Here is a 24864-nt window from a genome sequence, read left to right on the forward strand (position 1 = left end):
TTGCCTGCTCACTCCAATCCTGACGCTGCGCTCTTCAGAGAGCATCTCTCCTCCGAAGAGAGCAGCGTCAGGATTGGCTACTTTTGCTGCCTCCTGACCCGTATGTAGTCAGTCTGCCTGTTTGTTTGGTTGCCAGTCTAGTCTTGACTTGGAGAGGCACCGCGTCCGTGGTGGTGGGAGGGTCCGCCCAGCGTCCAATGTAGCAATGCCCAATAACTGTTATGGCTTATTGTTAAGCCATGCAGTGATTGGTCATTCTGTTGTTGCTGCGCACATCGGGCTGGCCAGTCACCCTTCCTCCTCCTCTCTGCACGAGAGCACGTGTAGTCGACTCGAGATCCTTCGATAGACAGCGACTCTCTGTGTAACTGTCAGTGACAACGACGCATAGAACAACTGAGAAGAAGTCAGAACTCAAAAGACTGAGTGACTGTGAGCACAAAGCTGCTTAGCACAAGGTTTGTGTATTGTATTGTGTCTGAGTCGAAACCTCGTCACTCGTGTCACACCGCACAACCCAGACCCGGCACGTTTGTGTTGAAATCACATCACCATGATTCATGGTGTTCCATGTTGATGTTTGTTTCCAGCCCATTCCCGCCACCTGTAGTGTCTGATGTCGTCATTGTTTTTTATGGCGCATAACCCGGTCCCCGTCCAACAGGCTTCTGTGGAAAGAGACATTATGTTCCTTTCCGGCTCCCCTCCATTGTCCGATGCTTGTGTGGGCCTTTCCCTGCACAACCCCGGCTCGACATGTTTGTGACGAAAGCGACACCACACCACCATGTTTCCTTCCTGCTCACTCTAGTCTCTAGTGTCATTAGTACAGTGTCAATGAGTTTGTGTATAATTGCTTGAGCTTTGGACCGTCGGCGTCAAATACGATCTTCGCAGCCACCCCTGCTGTGATGTCTGTACCGCTTGCTCTCTAAAGAGCAATCGGAAATTGCTAAGTTCTGCAATGTCACTGTCTCCGCGGGTGCTGCTTATTTGCATGTGTACCTGCTTGCGTGCTTCTGCTCTGTGACAACCGCTGTGCGCCTACTTGTATGTCTGCACTCTGCTCTGTGATTGCTTTGCTTTTGCGTCTGCTCTGCGGTTTTCGTTTGTGTATACTCATTGGCTAGGGCTACTTCTGTGTGTCAGCTTCACTGGACAGTGACTGCCTTGCTTTCTTCCTCATAGTCGTAAACATTTTATTTTTCATTACATCTCTCTAATCTTGTAGGCTGTTGCTCAACAGGGTAAATATGAAACAACAACTCATGCAGCCTTGGCGCTGTTGGTGAAATACCAGGACTGGCATTGGGTCACCCTCATACCTCCTTGCACAAGACATGACCACTGTGTCCCCCCTACATCCCCCCCCCCCCCTCCACCCCACACACATCAAGCAGTACTCCTACGGCCTTAACTTTTCTAAGTCTGCTACATGGGCCACACATTAGGCAGGCTGTCTTCTTATTTCCAGTCTCATTGTGTAGGTCCCAGTTCCTCTCAGACTAAGAGTGAGAGAAGAAAAAGTAGGATGAAGAGGCTAAGAAATAGATGGAGGGCTTCTGTGTTGGCCCAGAGGAAACGCAAGTCACGTTAATGAAGTGTCAAATAAATGCATGGGCCACAATATTGTGCGCATGCAGAATATGCTCTGTCAGTGTGATGGTGCCCATCAGCCCGCCTCTGGCAAAATGCTGACCCTCTCATGTTGGTGGCAAAATTCTGGCACATTTTGGTAATCCATGGCTTGACATTGGCCTCCTCTTACAAAACGCTTGCCCACTGACCCTCGAACATTGCAAACTCACGTTAGAAGCATCATGCACCAAAGAACAGGAGAAGCTCTGAACCTCGGTGGCCTTTCCTGTGCCAAAATTACCCAAAGTATAATTAAAAAAAAAAAATAACAGAGAAGTGTGCGCAGCTCGTTATGGTGCAGTGTGGTTATCATTTTACGCCGCACCACTTTCAAATGTCACCAGCTGCCACTGAGTCCTGGTACTACTGGATCTGTCAGCGGCCTTTGACACGATCGATCACGCCATCCTGTTCGTCCGTGTCTCCTCCAGCGGCATTAATCATAGGGCCAGAACCCTTCTAACCTCCTTCCTCTCCAACCGCACCCAATCAGTTAAACTCGGCGACTTCTTCTCCCCAGTATTCACCCTTCCCTGTGGTGTGCCCCAAGGATCCTCTCTAAGTCGGACCTTATTTAACATCTATGTGTCGGACTTGGCCAGGGTCATCAAAGCACACAGGATGAAATTAACTTCATACGCTGACGACACCCAATTGGTGCTAGCAGTACACAACGATGGAGGAGCAGTTGCGGCCAGTTTCCAGGAGGAATTGCTAGCCATCAGCTCCTGGATGACAAACAATTGCCTAAAGTTGAACTCCGATAAAACGAAAGTAATGATCTTTGGCAGCCTGGCCCCCAGTTGGTCCCCCACTTGGTGGCCAACCGATTTGAGATCTCCTCCTGGACCTGTCACAAAGGTCAGGAATCTGGGCGTAATGTTCGACGACAAGCTGTCGTTCATCCACCACGCGAACACGGTCGTCTCTTCATCTTTCTACGTCCTTAAAATGATAAGGAAACTAATACCATTTCTCCCCCCAGCGCCGGTAAGACTCTCATGTGCACATTGATGATGTCAAAAGCTAATTATTGCAATGGACTCCTCCTAAACGCCCAGGAGAAAGTCCTCAACAAATTGCAACTAGTTCAGAACTCAGCTGCCAGGTTTCTGTCCGGCACCTCCAAGTTCAAGTCGAACTCTCGCGTGGTACGTCAGCTTCGCTGGTTGCCTATCAGTAGTTGAACTAAATTTAAGGCACTGTGCATCGCATATAAAGCAATCAAAAACATTGGACCCGAGTTCCTCAAAAAAGTAGTTTGCCCCTACACCCCCAACAGACCCTTGCGCTCCTCCTCAGCCCACCTTATGACTATCCCTGGTACAAAGAAAACATCCTGGGGAGATAGGCGATTCACAGTTAAACTGTGGAATACCCTCCCCCTTCACATCAAAACCAGTCCCACCCTCTCGACCTTTAGGAAACAAGTAAAAACCTGGCTCTTCAACCAGTAGTCATCTAATTTCTGCTGCTCTTCTTTAACTCCACAGCGCTGAGACACCCCAGGGTAGTTGCGGGCTATATACATCTCACAAAATAAATAAAATAAAAAATGACATTGAGTGATCTTGGGCAAATCGAGTAATTCTATTTTACTGTGCCTCAGTTCATCACATTTTAGTGCATTTTATAGTTTTTTCTTGCTATTAGGGCTTCCATTCTGTTAAAAAAGTTATGATTTCATTCTGTAATGAAAAATCAAAAACCATTGTATTTTATGCATTCAGTGTTTTATCATGTGTAACTGTTAAAATGCGTTTTCTTACTGATGGTGGAAGGCACTATACAAATGCTGATTTAACAACATATTGCTTTTAAATATAGACCTTTTTAGTATTGATGCTTCACTGAATATTTGTCATTAAAGGCAGCAAAAGAAGTAGGTCTTATCGCACCCATATATACTGACGCTTTCAACCCTTGCGATTAACCAAATCTGACTTTCTCTTTTAAAAGTGATTATGCCTGTCGATGTTGGTGATTTTAGTACTTAGTGTTTGTGCTTTTGAACAATCTTTGTGTGTTACCATGCTCATATTTTAAATTAAAAGGGGTATTTAAAGATGCAACGGCCTGTTCTCAGAGTTAAAGGTCTTATGAGTGTACAGACTAACTATCGAAGTCAGAATATTGATGATACTAAATATCAAGGACAAAATATAAAATAAAATATTATTGACAGGTAAGTCTAGATTTGCTATACCTAACTCAATACATATGTTCCCATGTGGTACTTATATATTCAAGGTACGTAGATGTGGAGTTAGGAAGAGTAAATCTGTACTTAGCTATATGTACTTCCCTTCGATATTCTGCCCTTGATATTCATGTATGTCGATATTCTTCATGTCGCTATTTTGTAGCACAGTCAGTCTTATGATGTCACTTCCTGCTGTTATGAGATTAGTGAAATCATGTAGCTACTTTCTGTAAGATTTGATTTATAATGCAACTTACAATTTACTATGTCTGTGCAGAGTCTCAGCCTCACCATTTTGTTTTTCTGTTTTCGTTGTTTACCTTTTTATTATAGCAGTGTGTATAGTACTTCTCCTTTGATTGCAAATAGAAATTATGACGGCAATATAAGAATTTCAGAAACGGTTTGTAAAAGCACACAATTACTTCTCTAAATTGAGAATACCTAATGCCAAATTGCAAATGTTCTAAAATAATGTAAGCAGAAAGTGGAAAGACTGCTTGCACGTTTCTAGACAAATTGAATGTGTTTAGAAACATCTTTGTCTTTGAATAAATAGAAACCTAGGACGAAAAATCTTATTGTTCTCCACGTAATTTAAAAAGCTGTGATAAATATTTATCAAATGGGAGCTATGCTCCTCTAATATTAAAGAAGATAAATGACATTACATTTTTAAATGAATATTTGTTCTTTCGGATCTTTCTAAATTCTGTCGTAGTGTGTGGAATGTGGACAGCACCCTTGATGGGCTGAAGTCTTCCGGTGTAAAATTAAGCACACATATTCTTGGTGCAATGTGCGTACATCACTGTTGGCGCAAGTTGCACACTCAATTTTGCTTGCACTCTGCTTGAAGTGCAAATGTAAAAGTGCAAGTACTCACTACAGTAGGGTATCTTCCTCCTACTGAGAGAGCCAGCAGCCCAGCACCCCCAATGAACAGCGTTGCACTCCTTATGGGACGTGCCGGTACTCTCCCCTTGAAACCAAATCAGTGCAAGTGCTCTGTACCCCCAGAACCCATCCGATTGGAAGGGTCGCCCACAGCAGAGAAGATTCACAGTTATCTTTGCACACAGTTCTGCTTCTATTCACCCACAATAGGCATTCCAGAATGGCCCATTGTGTGATCATTTCTCCACGGGTTCTGAGAGCTGTTATATCATCATTTATTATATGAGTGGCCCCTTTAAAACATTCACAGCTGGGTACCAATGGGCCTGCCTTGGTCACCACCCACGCCAACTAGAGTGATAGGGGTAACGCAGTACGGCCACCGCTGCCAACTTTGGAGCTGGGGAACCAGGTTCGAGCCTTGGCGTGGGCTCATCATCTTATGATTCTGGGCAAAGCGCGTAATCTCCCCGTGCCTTAAAAAACACAACAACAAAAAACAAGAATGTGTATTGTAGCTGGTGCTCCAGTACCCCCGGGTCGCATTAGCGCCCTATAAAACCGCAAAAATAGTCGGCACAATGACATTTGCAAGTGTAATTCTTGGTACGTTTCACGTGGGTCTTTATCGGTGACAATTAACACCCACATCCCGGCTCCGTTATTTTCCCGGTGTTGGTGGCCCTGTCAGCAGGCAGACCGTGACGCAATCCCGTTTTAGAATGCGCGCGCGCGGTAAATAACACCAGGGCCGCCATTGTTTTCACGCTGCGCCAGGAGTCATTTCAGTTTAGCTTCAGGATTGCGGAGGATCAGTGCTGATTGGATGACTCATTAACTCATGGCGATTATTGCACGTGTTACTTTTTTCAAATTTACTGTATTTTGGACGGTTTTATATATGATTTTTTTTTTAAATGTACGCAGAGAGTATAATATTACATAACAAGTAAGACTATACAGGAAATAATACGGATTTATTTTTTATCACAGATTACAATTTTGTACAAAGAACAGCTACAGTGTCAGTCTGTCCCAAGCTTTAATGTATTTTTGTTTCTTTCCCAGTTACATTGTATCTTTAGTCTGTTTGTGTCACCGGAACGTACCCTACACATTAGCAACTCTTTTAATTCCAAACGAGTGTACCATAAACAATATTCCTAAATACTTACAAAACAAAAACCCTGGGTGGGCTCTAGAACGTCAATATGTGACCCTTGGTGGTGGTAAAAAAAAGAGATCACGGGTGGGTTGTAGGGTGGAATGTGACCCTTGGTGGTATTAGGCGACGACATTATTAGGTGTTGTCCCTCAAACGCATTTGTACAGACAAAGGGCTATAATTGCTTTGAAACTGAACACATTCGTCAACATTACCGTACGTTGATATTGTAATGGCTGCTTGGGTGCGAAAGTTAAAGTTAAACACTATTTTCAGTGTTTTTTATTAATCCGAAAAGAGAATTTGCAATAATACAAAAAGATTAATGCTCTGGCCTTTTACCCTCTTTAGTGAAAAAGCTGCAGTCCTAATTTGGTGAGTATATGTGTACAAACTATTAAGATGGAAACATATACTGCAAAAGTCCAAAATGAGGTCACCCATCCCAAAACCCCAACCCAACTCGCTACAAAGACTCCCACGTAGACCCTAGCACTGCGTTTTTATCTCATAGTGCCACATTATTCCCATAAACATCCCATCCGGATGGAGTCCTCCCGAAGAGTTCTGTTCATGGGCCTAAATTCTGAGGACATACTACACAATTGATAGTCAGGTTGCCAGAAATAGGGTGTGAGAGTTAACTCAGCATCCTCTCCCATGTCCATCAATACCCTTTTACTTAAGTCGGATGAAGGGTGTACCGGACTTGGACAACAATAGCTATTTATATCTTTCTAGATTGGTCATAGGAATTTCCAAATGTAACTGTTTCAGTAGGGGCGGTCCAAAAGAATATACACTGCTTCCTTCAGGTAGTGCTTCCAAGTATGATATCTATTTTGACCAGTGTTGAAGGATAAAACTGCACTCTTTTTGGCTAGTCAGAAAGAAAGTGAGACAACACACCCCTGCAGCCACATCTTTTCCAAAACTAGTATGATTTTGAGCACTCCAGGAACCATGCTGCAGTGTAATGCCACCTATAGAGTACTTAAAAAATGTACCCTTCCCATGCAGACTTCCACACTTTTAGATGCCCAAACTTATTTGCACTCACCTGCATCTTTTTGAACCACATAAATACTTCTTCCTCCCTCCTTCCCCCGATTTGTGAAAACTGTGTTGATTGGGCCCCTCTCCTTCTATCACTCTGTCCAGGTGAGTGTGGGGGTGCTTTTACAAATGTTGGCGAAGAACCCAAAATATATAACCGAAACGGGTGTTTGCCACCTTTTGATGGGAAATCCTTGACTACTCCTCTAACACACCCAGGGGGTCGACCACAAGTTCCACTTAGGAAAAAGTTAAGAGTAAATAACACTAATGTACTTGTTGTTATTTCACTGAAATCCACAGTGTTTACTGGCCTAAATGATTCGTAAATCAGTAAATGTCCTTTGTACAACTGGAAGCCCTGAAGCGCTGGTATGTTATGCAGAAAATGTAAATTAAGACATACATACTTTTGCATACAATACATACAGTGTAATTGCTAAAGCGATGTGCGATTTGAAGCAGCTCCATGTTAATGCCACCTGTTGTCTTCTAGGCCCTCACCGATCTGTCCCAAACCATAAGTGGCACCATTCTACTCTGCCCACATTTGCAAGATGTGCGTGGCCTTAAAGCGAGCTGCCAGAGCAAAGAAGGCTCAAGATTGCCATATATGTCTGCAGACAGTTGTTAGGCTTTTGCCTCGAATTTTAACTCAAAAGTTTGAAAGAGAAATGCCTTTTAAGATATCAAGACTTCATTAACATATATATATATATATATATATATATATATATATATATCCGAACCAAACGCTCCTGCTGGCAACCCCTCGACTTTAGCTGGGGTGGCTCGAACCGCCGAAGCAGCCGGAATCAATATTCCTGAAAAAACGGCGTTCTTCACGAGCACTCAGGCGCCAGACGTACAGACCACAATCCACCTATAAGTCCAGAAAAGGTTGATTTATTTAATTCATAAATCCACAATGAATTAAATAAATCAACCTTTTCTGGACTTATACGTGGATTGTGGTCTGTACGTCTGTACGCCCGAGTGCTCGTGAGGAACGCCGTTTTTTCAGGAATATGTATATATATATATATATATATATATCGCAGGCAAAACTCCAACCACTTCCACCAAAGCCTCGGCGGCGAAGAAGGAGAAGCGAACCACTTCTTTGTCAGGCAAGATGTTATTTTATTTCAACCTTCAGCAGCAATCAACAGATGACGCGTTTCGGGCTCAGGCGCCCTTGATCACATACAGGCTGTAACTGGTTGAAGCCATTTAAATGATATGCCCTTCCCACTCAGGTCACATGCTCGGCAAGTTAGTAATAGACATAACAAACAGACTGAATGCTTTTTCTACAATCGGTGTAATATTACTGATGCTTTACATTCGTTATAACATTAGAAGTATTATCCTTACAACAATATAGATTCCGTCTATTAAATTAATTTAAACGGAAGCTTAATTTATTGTAAAATATCGTCAGGAAAATATTTGAAAAAACAGTCTAATTCAGTAAAAGTCCGTTTGGCAAATTTAAATTACTGGATAAATCCATATACACGCTGTTCAGTGCAATAACATAATTCATATATATATATAATTTTTTTTTTGTTTAAAAACAGGTTAGCGTTATTTATTTGGTATAGAAACAGCTTTTTGCCTTTCTAAAATTCAAAGGGTATAAATCCAAGTATCCTTCTCAAGCCAGTGCTTTTCTTTTGGGCTGTTCACTAGAATAATAGTAGCCTAATTGTGCTAATCGTTTTTGAAGCCTGAATCTCCGTCTCTGTAGTGTTCAGCTTTTAAATGCAGTAAAATCGAAGTGGTTACCGTTGTTTTAACCTCTTGGCTGCTAGGCGTTTTCCCGCTGTGTGCTGGAAAATGCCATTTTAGTGGCACTAGGACGAGCTCAGCTCGTCATCAGCACACGACACCCGTGGGTGATGACGAGCTGAGCTCGTCATCAGCATCGAAAGGGTTAAAAAAATATATATTGATTGGCAGCTGGTACAGTTAGTGCTTACCCAGGAGGATGAAAATATACAATTCTGAGACGACAACAATTGAATAAAAACATGATAATGTTATATATCATTGCCTGTGGTCTTCTGCAAAATAGATTTGTTTTCTGCATAAAAAAAAAAAAATGGGCCAAGCTGATGTTATATTGTAGCGGTGTTGCAAGTATGTTCCGCTGGTGGTATCTAGTATTCATGGCCTATGCATGAACTGTAATTTGTCTTTCGGGTTTCCGTGTCCATGCGCGTGCCACCATGACATTATGATGTGTTTGTGTGAATTATGAAAAAAGTAGCTTTCATGCAAATGTGTTATGCTTACAAAGGGACTTCACGACATGAAAACCAAACATACCATTTAGGAGACAAAGCGTAATGTGCTTGTGATCCATCGCCTATTGTTGAGCTGCAACAGAATAAAGACTGGGGATTAATTTGAGGCCGCGTGTGCCCGGCACATGGCAATTTCTCTATAAGGAAGCAAGTGTCAAGTAGTGACCTCTAAATCTTACCACTGACCTCCAGTTGTACAATTTGTGTGCCATAAGGACTGCATGCCTTTCGTATGCTAATTCACGCCATGGCGCATTAGCACGGCTGGATGGTTCATTACGGCTGTGATCCCTCAACGGTCTTGGAAAGAGCGGTTCTTCAAATAAGTTTCTTCAGCCTCGTTGTTGATGCTCACAACTAATGTAGCATTTTTGCATCTTGAACCTGTATTCTTTTCAGCGTAGCCACCATAGATCACACACTTCACCATTATTCAATTTGAATATTATTTCCCATAATGCAAAGCGTTACATTGTACTAGCATTGATTTCTAACATAAGATCTGCACTTGCCTTTACATTTCTTCGCATCATATTCAGTTTTCCATGTCAAAGATTGTTGGTTAAAGGTATCGTGTTTTGAATACGTAGTAAGTGCCAATACAGGGCCATTGCATCTGTTATTGTATCTGTTGGGGTTGCATGTCATCTAAATAAATAAGCAGTCCCATGTTTTGCTTCTTTCTGTTTTCTGCAAGTTGCTTTTTTTCCTGTTCTTGTTTCCGCTGCTCGTTCAGCAGACCCCCAAGTACTGTTTTGTTATGCTCTACATGTCTTTTCTATCTGTTGTTCCACTAACTGATACTTTTGCAGCTGCTACTGCACCTCATTTTCTGGTTTTTCTTTTTTCTCTTTTCTCTTTCTCATCTCCTCTGCCAGCTGTTGCTCCTGCCGTTTCTGCTAGTACTGAAGCCGCTCACTCCGGCTCTGCTCCTGCTTTACATTCCTGTTTCTCAGTTAACGAAGGTATTCTGTCTCTCAGATCTGGTGAACTTTTATTTCTTTGTCTGTCGACTAGCTTGTGTGCTTCCGTCTTTGTTGTCAAGCCAGTTTTCCCTTTGTGTGCGTGTGTGGTGTACACTCTGCCCTAACCCTTGATGGGCATTACACAGCGTGGAGCTGTGTGTTTTTACTGCTCTTCTTGTGAGTCTGTGGCAATTACAGCAGTATGGGCAGTTTTTTTTTTTTACAGGAGATGGGGCAGTTTTTTATTCAGACCTCTATCACAAGGTGTAGGAACCTTTTTTGTTGTAAGCAACATGTTTCTACCTTTTATTTCCACAGTTTTCATAATAAAGATTATTTTAGAAAATGTTAACAACAGAAACGACTCGGTGCTCCCGCCCTGTTGCACCTCCATTGTTAGCGAATCCAGCTTCTTTTATGAGCTCTACTTGTCCTTTATCCCATTGTCAGTCATCACAGACCACAGGGTTTAGCCATCTTTGCCTTAATACTGTCGAGTTTTTTTAATAGCATAACAGAATCGATATCTTAAAATGGAGAGTTGCCCAAAATGTGTTTGTATCAAATTGGAAGTGCCTAAATAGAGCTTCACCGACAAGATCTCAATTGTCAAATCTACCCCTTGTTGAGGCCTTCAGACATAGAAATTGATTTTGTATTTATACCCTGAGTTCAAAGATATGCACTCACTGCCTAAAAAGCATAATGTCCCATAGTCTGCATCTTGCTCTTGAAAAAAGTATTTTAGAAATTGGTTGCAATCTTTGCTTGCTGTGACACAGGCAGGACAGGGTTTTTGTTTGAGATTGGCACCCAGATGGCAGAGTCCTGACTGGAGCAGGGGAGCTTTTGATCTCAGTTCAGGGTATGGGGGAATCGAGAAAGAGGACAAGAAGATTATTGACGGCTGTTATACACCTGCTGCTAAAATGGCATCTTAAAATATTTTTTTTTGCTTTTCCATGCTGCTACAATTCTACTAATCTTGTCTCTCAGGTTGTTTTCCAAATGCAGAATGCTATTATTTAGAGCGATTGCTAAACAACTGTCTGTCTCCAGAAACGTTGGCACTTTAGAGAAACAAACACCAAAATCACCAAAATCACCAAAATCCACATTTCACATACGTAGATATGAACAGTAATTGTGAGAAAGTCATGCATAATCTTGAGCTCTGACCCTGTTGAACAACAGTATATCAAAACATAAGTGAGTAGATAATGTTTTTTCCAATGTTTTATCGTTATTTTTGTAAAATGTTTGCAGGCACCACACAATAACTTGTTTTTAGAAGGCAAGCTGCTGTTCACAGTTGAAATTTCCTTCTTCACGGGAAGTCGAGAGATAATCATGAGTTTTTTCTTATTTGGATGTGAGCTTGGAAGTTGCAGGGCATTAACCAGACAGACATGTAGGGTCAAATCCTCAAGTACTGTCTGCCGGTGGCATTTCTGAATCTTCGTACTTCAGTCTAATAGGGGTTCTATGATTTTGTGAGTCCAGAGTTATTGCTGAATGACTGGGATCAGTCTTCAGTGTCTCACCCAGTGATTTTATATATTTATATATAAAGCAAGATCGGGGATCCTGTGGAAACTCGTAACAGCACAGCAACTTAGCTAACAAACGTTGGACAATCAACCTGAATCAACGGTGTCGGTGTTTGGTTTCTCCAAGGGAACTGGTGTTAATTTTGGATATATATATATATATATATATATATATATATATATATATACATATATATATATATATATACATATATATATATATATATATGCATATATATATTGCACTGGCTTTTGCTTGCTTGTTCCATTAATCCTGAAAAGTTAGGTTTCAATATTTCAATTTATTGTGCTCTCTCTGCATATCCTTTCAGGATGGAGCCAACTGGCTGCAATGCACTGCGTCATGTTGCCGGACCTGCTTGGGCTGGATAAGTTTAGGCCCCCTCTTCTAGAGATGCTGGCTCGAAGGTGGCAGGATCGGTGCCTAGAGGTAATATTCTTAAAGTAGCTCAACGTTTTGCACCCTGTAGAGGTTTGCTAATTGTATTCTGAATCCCTTGTGTATTAACAGGAGATGTTTTAACATTCCAATCCATATGCATTGTTACCTTTTGTGTTTTGGCTTTTACTTTTATGACAGCTCTTAAGACTATCAGAGCTTCTTTATGATGCCTTTCCTTACACGTTTATTAAATGTTAGTATTTTGGACATTTTGTAGTTATTTATGGTAACTTTAATGAACCTTTGCAGGCTCTTTACAATATGTTTAAAATTTGTATACAACACGAGAGTTGAAATATGGCTGCTCAGAGTATTTGCACATAATAATGATCAACATTAAGCTCGTAGAAGATATTTTCTTGTAGTTTAAGTAGCTCAATTTAGAGCTTGGAAACATGTTTTAATCTCGTTTTAGGCTTTTGACCCAAAAATAGTGAAATACCATGTAAATAATTTTCCAAAACCATGTCCTCATTTATCTTCAGGGCCAGGGAGTACCCAGCCTCACACCGGTGAGATTAGAAACAGACTGGGACTACACTTGTAATGTGCACACACTACCTTAGTTAAAAGGTCTCTTGGCATCCAATGTGGTGAACTCTCCCCTTACCAACCTTCTCCGGCTTTGGCAGCCTTTAGCCCAGCACTCTGAATTCATGCCACTTGCTTTCTGCCAAAAGCAGAATTGGCAGCAGGTTACCTGAATTCCCCTCTGTAGCCTACCTTTGACACAGCCATCCAGCGCATGCCTGCGCGCTCTGGGCAACATTGTAGCATGTCTTAAGAGCCGTTAGGTATACAGAGAAAATATGACCAAGACTGCAGGAGATCTTCAATTGTGCAGAGTCAGTATGCAAGTCTGTGCACCTGGCTGATCACTGGGGAAATGAGGCACCCTATCCCACTTATGTGGCGTCCACTGTCTTAGGCCCTTGAGGTTTAAAAGGCTGGATCACTTTCCATTGTATCATCATTATCTCTGGTACCACCCTTCCTATGCTGCTCGATAACTGATTCCATCTGAATCCTGTCTCTGTCTGAAGTTGGAGGTCTCAGTAATTCATTGCGCATGGGATCAGACTTAACTCTCCTTTAGCATCAAAAGCAGTTGTTCCAGGGTGCTGAGCATGCCTTCCTTCTGAGGTTTTTGTCAGAAACTAAGCTACATTCCTGGCCTCTGAATCGCATGAGGTTGGACTGAAAGTAGTGACAGCCTACTTTTATGGAAAGCCTTCAGACCGGTTCAAGCCTTTCCTGTCATGTCTTCCCCCTCTTCTTCCGCCACAGTCCAGTTCTACTCTTACTCTGTGATGGATGTTGTACAACAGGTCGCAAAGATCTCAGTGGGCTCCAGTACCTTCCCATTACACATGAAACATTGGCAGTGGCGGCTCACACAGGTAACGCTGTGGGGCGGCGATGTGGTGGGCCAGGTTGGGGGGGGGGGGGGTGGTAGTGGAGTTCGACATACGAAGGGAAAGTGGAAACTAAATAAATAAAACCACTTACCTTGCGCTCGCTGCATCGCTGAGTCGCCTTAGCGTTCGAGCCGCTGCTGTCAAGTCTTTACTAAATATCATATCCAGTTGCTTGAAGTCTACAAAAACCTGCAGTTCCTCATGCTGTTACTAGATGTCCTTCTCAAGTCAGATGCTGCTGCTTCAAGTGTTCTTCCAAAGCTGAGGCGGTGTGGCATTCATAAATATGTACTTTTGTTACTCCTAATGATGTGTGCTCATTTTCTTTAGAATAAATAAATATGTCAACACTAGTTTAATGTGATGGTCGATAAATGTTTTTTTATTGCTATGGTATACTTGTGATGACAGCCTAGTATATAAAGGTACTAGCAGTCACTGGTCCATTCAGGTGCTTTACACCTTATTCTTAAACTGTTTTTGACTGACACTATACATATGTCATTAAATTGCAGTTGCTTATAATAAAGTCGGCCTATGTCTTGAACCATTGCTGTGTGCTGTGATAGGAGGATGCAAAATGTCAGTATCAGGTGAGCAAGCTGATAGAAAAAAAATGACGAAAGGTCCTTTTATTCATATACATTTTTACTATCAATTTTTCTTGAGGCAGGCACAACATTCTCAAACCTTCAATATGTCAAATTGGTGTTAGATGCCCCTCTCAAGTCAGATGCAAAAGCCTGAAAAGTGTTTCAGGATGCTGTAGTTTTTCAAGTGGTTAGTAGGCATCCCTCTTGAGTCCGATACAACTTCTTTTAGTCTTCACCAAGTTGTAGTACCTCCACTTGTTACTAAAAGTCCCTCTCGAGTTATCATATGCTTCACATGGCCGTCAAAAACCTGAGAGGGCATTCTACAGTATAAAAATGTGCATATGACTGTGTTTCTTTCATAATCTGCGCTTACTTTTCATTGGATAAATTTGCCAATGCTTGTGTATGATAATGAGCTAATGTTGTAATTACTAGCGGTCCCTCTAACGTCACATGCAAAATCCTCAGAATTGTTTCACACAAACTGCGCACTTCAATTGGTTATTTGGAGTCCCTTTCGATTCAGATGCAAGCTCCGAAATAACCTTCACAAAGTTAAGGGAATGTGGCTTCCACCTATACATTCGTATACACGCGCTATTTTAATGATTTGTGCTTGTTTTCCAAATGATAAGTAAACATGCCAAAGCCGTTTTTTGATAATAAATTGATATTGTAGATTTCAATAACTTTCTTGATTTTTATTTTTTTTAAAAAATCTTTATTTAAGTATACGATCAAACCCTACTACAAACAGACACCAGCCGTCACACGTGTTGTCAAAAATCTAAAATGGCTATGTTTTAGGTGGATGCGAGTGTAATGTGCATACAAGCAAAAATCTGTCCCTCGAAGTGAAGGTATCCAGTGGCTGAAGTAGGCTGGGCCGGTGTCCTATGCTGCAATGGGAGACAGCATCATTTGAGTGACATTTCAGCAGCCCAGTGATTAAAGAGGGTTCACTAAAAGACCTTCCTATTTGCATTTATTTTTATTATGTTTTGTTTTTTGACCACATGAGGATAGTGAACGAGCTAAAGCTAGTGTTAGTTTTGCATAGCAATTGGATCTGTAGGCTGTTTCTTTTTTATTTCCCAGCCTACCAGGACTTCAGACAACTTATCCAATTAATTGTGTGCAGTCAGTATACCAATATGGTATGCTGCCCTTTGGCGAAAAATCAGGCATGCCTATCTTTGCCAAGCCTTCTGCTCTGGTGGTCACCATTTTGCAGTTACGAACAGTGCATTGCTGTTTGTACCTTAACAAATCGTGGTGCGATAACCATTCAATAGAAGTGGCTCTACCAAATTTTGAGCAAGAGATCTTAACATTTTATTTTGCTTCCTCTCTGTCGTGTATGCTCCGATGTGGCATTTACCAACAGGTTAGGAATAAGAGAGAACTAAGGAACATAAATTGGATAACGCTTATCGACTGACTGCTTGTCAATTGCTTCGTTCCTGCCTACACCACTCCTTCCTACGCCTCTAAAATCGGCCCAGACCGATCAACAAGAATGTATTTCTCTTAAAAAGAAAGTGAGACGCTGTTCACCTACTTAAGGGAAGGGGCTTTGCTGCACATGCATGCTTGGTACTGTTCATACAAAACCTTTCAATAATCAACACGTTTGAGAATGTTTCCTCTCCCACCAGTAGGTGGCGACAGGAAACTGAAGTTGAGACTAGGAGACTGTGCATGCTAGTAGGAACAGAGTGACCGAACAGGTAACTTGATCCCACTGTTGTGTGTACAGCACCTCATGCCAGAGATGCTCCTGCTACAATGCTATTTCTGCGAAGGGTTTTTGTTGTCGGAACAGCTCCATGTTGCATCAAGCATCCCATGTACAATAATGAAACCAGTACAACCGGTACTTCACTAACAGGGTTAAGTCTGGAAGCCCCCATACGCTCTGTTCTCAGGGATCATGCTCGTGGGGGGAGACCATCACTTCTGCAGCTGGTACCTGGTGCTGTCTTTTGAGCATTAGTTAATGTTCTGCTGCAGCAGAGTCTAAGGAAGATTAGCTTTTCCCCACAAAAGGCTGTGCTATGTATTAATGGTGGAGACAGCTGTCATATAGTCTGGTCCTGCCCCCCACAGGGAGGTTTATGAATCTGAGCCTCCTTCCCTGGAGCTCAGGGTCTGATCTCATTTTAAAACCAAGGTCCTGTGCCCTCTTGACCTACTGCCACCGCAGATTTAAGTTATGACTGAGATGACCTTGAACAGACTCTTTCATCTGTCAGGACTCTTTTCTGATTGGATGCATTGTCTTGTGTAGCTCAGTATTGCAGCAGCGTTAGGGTCCTCCGGCCTGGAAACATAGGAAAGCGGTTATGGACACGGCAGAGGGTGGTTTGCAAAGACTCAGCAGACTTTCTACGTAAAAGGGGGTAGAGAGCGAGCACCGCCGCGTGTACATTGAAAAAGAAAAGCTGAAAGACATTTGGGAGAGAGTAATCTACAGTGTTTTGAAAAGCTGGAGAGTGACTCTTGCACAGAAGGAAGACGACCTAATCTAGCTCCAAGCCTGCTCCTTGTCTCAATCCGGTATTTGTAAAGCGCGAACTACTCACCCCTAAGGGTCTCAAGGCGCTCGGGGCTGTCGGGGAGATGGAGTTAGCTATTTCCCAGAGTCTCATGGTGCCGAGACTCGAACCGTGGGCCCTGCGCTCCGGGGTCAGCCGCTGCGCCACACGTCTCCCATAATACTTTAGCTCAGCTAGCCATACCAGAGAACATTAGCCACCGTTCATTAAACATATCAAGTGCTGATTCGAGGCTTCCTGGTCAGTTACTACTGTTTTGGTGAAATTGTTTATAAAGTGAGAAAAGCATGTTTACGATGCCAGTAGATCCATGTGAACAGTATTTTGCATCATTATTAATTCTTCCTATGTTTGGTTGTTTGACAAAGGGTCGCTGGTCCCGTTCCCTTCACCCCTGACACTTAGTCATAGGTATACTTCAAATACAAGTGGCTAATGAAACCTCAGTACCCTGTTATTAGTTTACAATAATACATATATATATATATATTCAATGAAAAAACCATTGGTTTTAGGCCATATATAGTTAGGAATTAGCATTTACAAAACCTTATTTTACTCGCATAAAACCATTGAAATTCCATATATAGTTAGAAGCGCTAACTATATATCGCGCACCCGCAATCCACTGCTGATGATGTCACATATTACATCATTCATGACATGGTCAGTGACATCACTGATGACATCACTGATGACATCTCAAATGACATCACTGATGACATCACTGATGACAACATCCAGTGATTGTATGTGTCTGTAAAGTTTAAATATGTTTTACATATTGAAGAATGAGTGGATGTATAAGTGTCTGGATGAAGAATTTAGTAGGTGCATGACTGACTGTATGAAAGAGTGATTAAATGTGTCTCACTGAGTGCATGGGTTAGTGACTAAACTGTCTTAATATGTGCATCAGTATGTTTGTTGTTGTGTAAGCTGCTGCATGTGTTGATCAGTAGCTATAAGAGTGGCCATATGGGTTATTGATTGGTTGCCCAAGTATTTGAATGGGAGGCTGAGTGTGTGTGTGGGTGGCTGGGAGGTGCGTGACTCTGTGCATAGATGTGTAAGCAGTTGATTCACTAGGAGTATGAGTTCAAGAGTGCATGTGGAAACAGCTATATGGGCGGTTGACTGTGCATGGGTCTGTTGGTGAGTGAATGGATTTCTCATTGCTACATGTGCAAGTAAGTACGTATGTAAAACACAATACATGTGAGAGTTGAGATATATAAATAACTGAACATAAGAGCCAGTGAATGTGTGAGTGGCTGTATCGACCACTGTGAGCTTGTATCAGGGATTATATAAGAGAGTAAATATGTGTTATTATATGTTTGAATAAGTAAGATGTGTATAACTGTATAGTTGAGGAAATGGAGGTGTGATTGATTCTTTGCATGACTGACTAGGTGTGTGAGTAACTCCATGGATGAGTGACAGTCTGTGAGTGTCTGTTTATACTGAGTGTATGTAAGGTTATATTAGAGTCTGAAGAGGTTCATTGTATTATCACATGAGTGATGTGATCAGTGATGACAAATGAGATGTCATCAGTGATGTCATTTGAGTTGTCATCAGTGATGTCATCAGTGATGTCATTTGAGATGTCATCAGTGATGTCATTTGAGTTGTCATCAGTGATGTCATCATTGATGTCATTTGAGATGTCATCAGTGATGTCATCAGTGATGTCACTGACCATGTCATGAATGATGTAATATGTGACATCATCAGCAGTGGATTGCGGGTGCGCGATATATAGTTAGCGCTTCTAACTATATATGGAATTTCAATGGTTTTATGCGAGTAAAATAAGGTTTTGTAAATGCTAATTCCTAACTATATATGGCCTAAAACCAATGGTTTTTTCATTGAATTTTCAAGGTTTTGTAAATGCAAATTCCTAACTATATATCCACTATAACCTATGGTTTTTTCTGTGAATTTCATTGGTTTTTTAATAGCAAATATGAAAAGCTTTAAAATGTCAAGTACGTGATAGATAAAAACATTTTCGTATTTATGCACGCTGATGTGCTTTGAACGCTGCACCCCCCCCTCCCCTCTTTTGTCTTAGTAGTACTCTCTCTTTGCAGATACTGAAGGGTAGTTAACGCAGGCCTTTACCCCCGTTGTAATCCGTCGTGCCTCCTTGTCTCTCCATTTGATTGATTGTTGTCCAAGCATTTACTGTTTTAGAATTGGTTCTCTTTGAATCATTCTCTATTTACAAACAAGCACAAAGTCGCAATACTCTGTTTAGTCTTTGCAGATAGTGAAAAATCGTGTAAAAAAATAAAAGTAATCGAGCAAAATCAGTAGGCCACTAATTGGATCTCTTTTTGACCTCGCTAAAATAGAAATATTAGGAACAACCCTTCATGAGAAATACGAAAATAGTGAGATGAACTGAGCTCCACACCATGAGGGCTGCAAGACAGCTCGGCTCCATCACCCATCCCGCACAAAATAACGACAAACCCTATGCAAATATTAAAAATATAGACAACACACCAGCAAAGAAACAGGGTAAAACATTTTATTAAAAAACTATTTACATAACGTTGGTTTATAAGATGATGTCAGTAGTGGACCGATGTGTGAATAGATCGAAAGCAGCACAAGGCTCCAAGATCCGGATGGCAAGCTCCTGGATGTTGGGTGCCATAGTTTAGAGTTCAGAATTTCAGCCTTTTTCAATGCCTGTGCTTTGTTGAATCAAAATGGCGGCTTGACACAAAGCTGACTCAAGCGTAGCTACTGATGCTATGCAGACCAAAACTGGTTTTCAGTTTGTACATTTTTCTAGATTTTTCAATCCAAGTTTGGTTGACTTTGTAGAACGATGGCTTCAGATTTTCAACATACGGTGTGGTGGCGCTGACTGGGAGGGGGCGCTTCGCTCCTGCCCCCTCCCCCTCCCCAAGTAAGATTTTCATACGTGAAAGTACGTTAATGGTTTTGGTCCCTGAGATGCTTCGATGTCACTGCCATTCTCAAATAGCATAAGTTCTGGATGTTGGGTGCCATAGTTAAGAGTTCTGAGCAGCGCTTGTAACACTGTCTGAAGCTTATTTCCGCCTACTGCAGCTTCACTATTCTCAAAGTAAGTGAGTGTCGTTTGTAGACCTGACTGCATTAGAAAACAATGTGATATGTTACCTTCCTAAACAGCTTGACGGAGGCCCCTGAGGGGCGGTGTGATGGCCATGGACTCGGAGAAGACGCATGGCTCCGACACCCTCCCCAAGTCTTATAGCACTGGTGTAGCCTGAGATCGCCCCCGACATAGGCGGCCGGCTCCCGGGGTCCGGCGGAACTTTTTGCCTTTTGATGACTCTTCAATTCTGGACCTTGTCCCACAATCCGTTTGACCTGAAGACAAGCTGTAGTGGGGCGCCCCTTTATCGTTTTAGTTGCCATTCCGCCCGCTTTTGCTACACTGTGCCTCTTCCGCCATTCAGCTGTTTACCGCCCGCTCTTGCGACTACAGCGTCTCGCTCACCATGTAGTTGAGTTGCGCCCGCTCTTGCGGTGCAGCGATAGGCGGCTGCCACAGGACTCTCAAAATGGCGGCCGGCTCTTCGGTTTTGGGCCTGGTCCACTAAAATGGCCCTGGGACACCTTGGAACTCGGACGCTTCCCTGATAGGGCTTGGGTCCCATTCTCGAAAAGCGTCCCCTCAGCCGTGAAGATTCTACAAAAGTCTTGGGGGCCTCCGACTCCCGCAGGCTTCTGGTGGGGAGCGGCTGCCATGATTGCTCGTGGAATGGCCACGACGGAGCTACGAGATGGTAGTGGTCTCATGCTGACGCCTGCTTAAGTCTGAAACATCCAGAAACACTATAGACTACCAATTCGATCAGTTCCGGTAGCGCCCCAACATGACCCGGAAGAGAAGAACTTGCCCTCCCCTCTTTGACTGATGGTTCTTGTTGCCTGTCCCCTCTGTTCTCATTTAACAGAACTTTTTGGACTGCTGAAAGGGGTTGTGTTCTGAACGCTGGTTGGTGGAGACATTTAGACTATATTCTTGACCTACGTTGTCGCGTAATGCGTTTTATGACACGCCGCGTTAGCGCACCCGGAAGTGATCCGAGGCGCGGCGCGCAGCGCGTAACGTAAGCATAACAGGTCATGTGACTTGTTAATAAAACTTTTCATTGGTTCATTTTACTTTTGTTAATTTAATGATGAAAAGCTTGGTCATATGACCTAAAAATTACGCTTTTTATTATTTTCGAACAATATTTTTTTTTCAAACATATGTTATAATATTCCAGGCTAATGTACTTTCCCGGAAAATTTACAACTGTCTTGCAAGTAAAATATATTCCTTTTTCGAGAAAAAGGGCGTTTCTTCCTTCCATGACGGAGCCGTTGAGTAAAAGAGATTCGGCCTGCTGTCTTAGTCGCCGATACGCCTGATTATCAGATTCTTATCGATCACTTTATGTTGCAGACATGAAAAACACAACTGCCCTTGACCATTTATCTTTACTGCGTTCCTACATATAAAACCTTTTATCCGTCATGTAATTGGACTGCTTTATTTCACTTGCCTTTTACTGATTCGAAAACAGTGACTAAAAGTAAAAACTTTACCAATGTAAATACTACTACCGTGTTTTGTTTTAAAAACCTTTATTGTGAAAATGTCAGTATACAAATACGGGCCTATAACCACGTGGGCCGGCCACGGAGCAAACTGAAATCGTATATGATGAGGAGACATTTACACTGTAGAGGAACGTAACGAGCGGGCCATTAGGTTGCAAGAACTAAGGTGTCTAACAGTTGCGGAATCGGTGGACATACATTTTGTAATTAAAATAGAACAGGGCCACTTACAATAACATTTTCTAGATATACATTTGCGGGCAAGGAGTTACGAGTCCCATTTATACCGGCGCCATTTTGGGCGAGGCCGGGCAGGTCCAAGATATAGTCAAAATGTCTCCACCAACCATCGGCCAGACCAGAACCCCTTTCGGCCCTTTATGCTACAAAATGGTGTCTTCCATTCAGAAAATATTGTTGGCAGCATTTTGAAAGGAAACAGAAACAGCCGTTCTCCTAGTGAGTTTCACATTGTTACATTTAGGAAGAATGTTGAAGAGTAGTATGTGGAAAATCTGAAGCCATTTTTCTACAAACTCTCAATCAGACTTGGATGGAAAAAAAAAACCTGAAGAATGTACAAACTGAAAACCAATTTTTGTCTGTATAGCACCAACAGTAACGCTTGAGTCAGCTTTGTGTCAAGCCGCCATTTTCATTCAATCAATAGCGTCCCCCTGCACACATTCAGGGACCTGATCGTGTCTTCAGATGAAACGGATTGTAGGAAAAGAAGCAGAAAGGAAAAGGCAAAAAGTTCCGCCGGACCTAGTGAAGCTGCAGCAGGTGCAAATAAGCTTCAGACAGTCTTACAAGCACTGCTCAGAACTCTCAACTGAGGCACTCAACATCCAGGACTTGCCATTCGGATCTTGGCGCCTTGTGCTGGTTCCGACCTATTCACACATCGGTCCACTACTGACATCACCTCATAAGCCAACGGGGCACCCCACGCCGACTTTCGGCGCAGCATTGTAGGATGGCCACACCAGTGCGGCAACTTGCTGGACACAACATCGGGGCCATCCAGATCTCGGCGCGTTCGACTCACTGTACCGCAACAGTGACCGCAACTCAGCTGGACACGCCGTCTTTCGGCGCAGCATTGTAGGATGGCCACACCAGTGCGGCAATTTGCTGGACACCACCTCGGTGCCATCCGGATCTCGGCGCGTTAGAGTCACTGTACCGCAACAGTGACCGCAATTCAGCTGGACACGCCGTCTTTCGGCGCAGCATTGTAGGATGGCCACACCAGTGCGGCAATTTGCTGGACACCACCTCGGTGCCATCCGGATCTCGGCGCGTTCGAGTCACTGTACCGCAACAGTGACCGCAACTCAGCTGGACACGCCGTCTTTCGGCGCAGCATTGTAGGATGGCCACACCAGTGCGGCAATTTGCTGGACACCACCTCGGTGCCATCCGGATCTCGGCGCGTTCGAGTCACTGTACCGCAACAGTGACCGCAACTCAGCTGGACACGCCGTCTTTCGGCGCAGCATTGTAGGATGGCCACACCAGTGCGGCAATTTGCTGGACACCACCTCGGTACCATCCGGATCTCGGCCCGTTGTGCTGCCTTCGGCCTATTCGCACATCGGTCCGCTACTGACGCCGCCTCACGTGCCAACGGATTTTCTACGCTTTTTGTAGCCCTATGCCGCATAACAGGTCATGTGACTTGTTTATAAAACTTTTCATTGGTTCATTTTACTTTTGGTTTCCTAAAGATGGAAGGCTTGGTCATATGACCTAAAAATAACACTTTTCATTGGTTTAGAACATTTTTTTTTCCCAAACGATGAAAGCCCCACCTTGTTTCTGGATCATTCAGACTGAAGCTGGCGTCAGCATGAGAGCACCACCATCTCGTGGCTCCGTCGTGGTCATTCCGCGAGCAATCATGGCAGCCGCTCCCCACCGGAAGCCTGCGGGAGTCGGGGGCCCCCAAGACTTTTGTACAATCTTCACGGCTGAGGGGACGCTTTTCGAGAATGGAGCCCAAGCCCTAGCAGGCAAGCGTCCGAGTTCCAAAGTGTCCCAGGGCCATTTCAGTGGACCAGGCCCAAAACCGAGGAGCCGTCCGCCATTTTAAGAGCCATGTGGCAGCCGCCTATCGCTGCACTGCAAGAGTGGGAGCAACTCAACAACATGGTGAGCGAGACGCTGTAACCGCAAGAGCGGGCGCAACTCAGCTAGATGGCCGCCACCTGGGGAGGCCCGTTCACGCCGCCTCCCCCACGCCCCCCCCCCGGGCCGCCGCACGCCAATTTTCGGAGCAGCATTGTAGGATACCAAAACCAGTGCGGCAGTTTACTGGACATCACCTGGGTGCCTGTCGTACATGTTGTGTCAGCCATGTGACACTGGACACAGACCGCTACTGACGAGGCCTCCCCCCGCACCACCCGGGACGCCCCACGCTGTTTTTCTGTGCTGCATTGTAGGATCCCTAAACCAGTGCGGCACCCAGGCGACATCACCTGGGTGCCGTCCAGAACTCTGCACGTTGTGCTGCCTTGGGACTATTCGCACAACAGACCGCTACTGACGAGGCCTCCCCCCGCCCCACCCGGGACGCCCCACGCCAATTTTCGGAGCAGCATTGTAGGATCCCTAAACCAGTGCGGCACCCAGGCGACATCACCTGGGTGCCGTCCAGAACTCTGCACGTTGTGCTGCCTTGGGACTATTCGCACAAAAGACAGCTTCTAACCATTGTTGCTTTTTGTGTTGAGAAATGTTTAAATGTTTTTAGTTTTTGTTCCGTTCGTTAAAGTTAATAGTTAATAAAGTTTTATAACCTTACTTTGTTGGAGTGTTATCTATTTTTTTAAAAACGGGTGAATGGGGCCTTGAATCGGGTTATTGTCATGTGTGGGCTTTGGAAGTGTGCTGCTGCAGGATCGGACATTTCAAACTCAAATGCACGTTCTTTTTCTTACCTTTCCGAAGCATGGAGCGCAATAGCAAGCAGAGAAAGGGTGATGCACGTGTTGAACACTACCTGACCTGGCAAGTTGCTGGCAGTGCCCCCCCGCCCGCTCCTGAAAGAGGAAACACACACACCGCCGCTCCGAGTACTTCACAAATCTTTAAAAGACCATGCGCTTGTTCATGAGGCTTAAATGGTTTATCACCTCTTCTAGAACCCCTGCATCGACCCTCTGACGTTTCCTGGAAAAATTACCATGTAACACAATACCAAGCCCTGTCAGCTGAAACCCCCAAGGAATCGTGGGGCATATTATCAAGGGGGTTTATCTCCGCTTTTTTGGCTTTAAAAGCCTTGAAAGCGGAGATAAAATTATCTCCCTATTACCAAGCTGTCGCTAACACCAGTTAGTGACAGCTAAAAGGAGATAGCGACCATCTTGGGCCCCGCTTTGCATGTCAGTGATACTTATCACTAAT

General features: G+C 43.4%; 1 protein-coding gene across 4 annotated transcripts in view; it reads left to right on the plus strand.

Moving 5' to 3' along the window:
* The window catches only part of WDR7 (WD repeat domain 7), a 1275554-nt gene that overhangs the window by 394883 nt on the left and 855807 nt on the right, over positions 1-24864 (plus strand). For 2 of the 4 annotated variants that reach the window (XM_086960436.1, XM_086960438.1), the window contains 2 exons: positions 10150-10236; positions 12119-12237. In XM_086960436.1, the coding sequence (XP_086816562.1) occupies positions 10150-10236; positions 12119-12237 (206 nt within the window). The remainder of the gene's footprint in view (positions 1-10149; positions 10237-12118; positions 12238-24864) is intronic. The other 2 variants (XM_086960437.1, XM_086960439.1) reach the window with 1 other exon arrangement.

Source organism: Lissotriton vulgaris, chromosome 3_1, assembly GCF_964263255.1.
Source record: "Lissotriton vulgaris chromosome 3_1, aLisVul1.2, whole genome shotgun sequence".
Classification (NCBI taxonomy): domain Eukaryota; kingdom Metazoa; phylum Chordata; class Amphibia; order Caudata; family Salamandridae; genus Lissotriton; species Lissotriton vulgaris.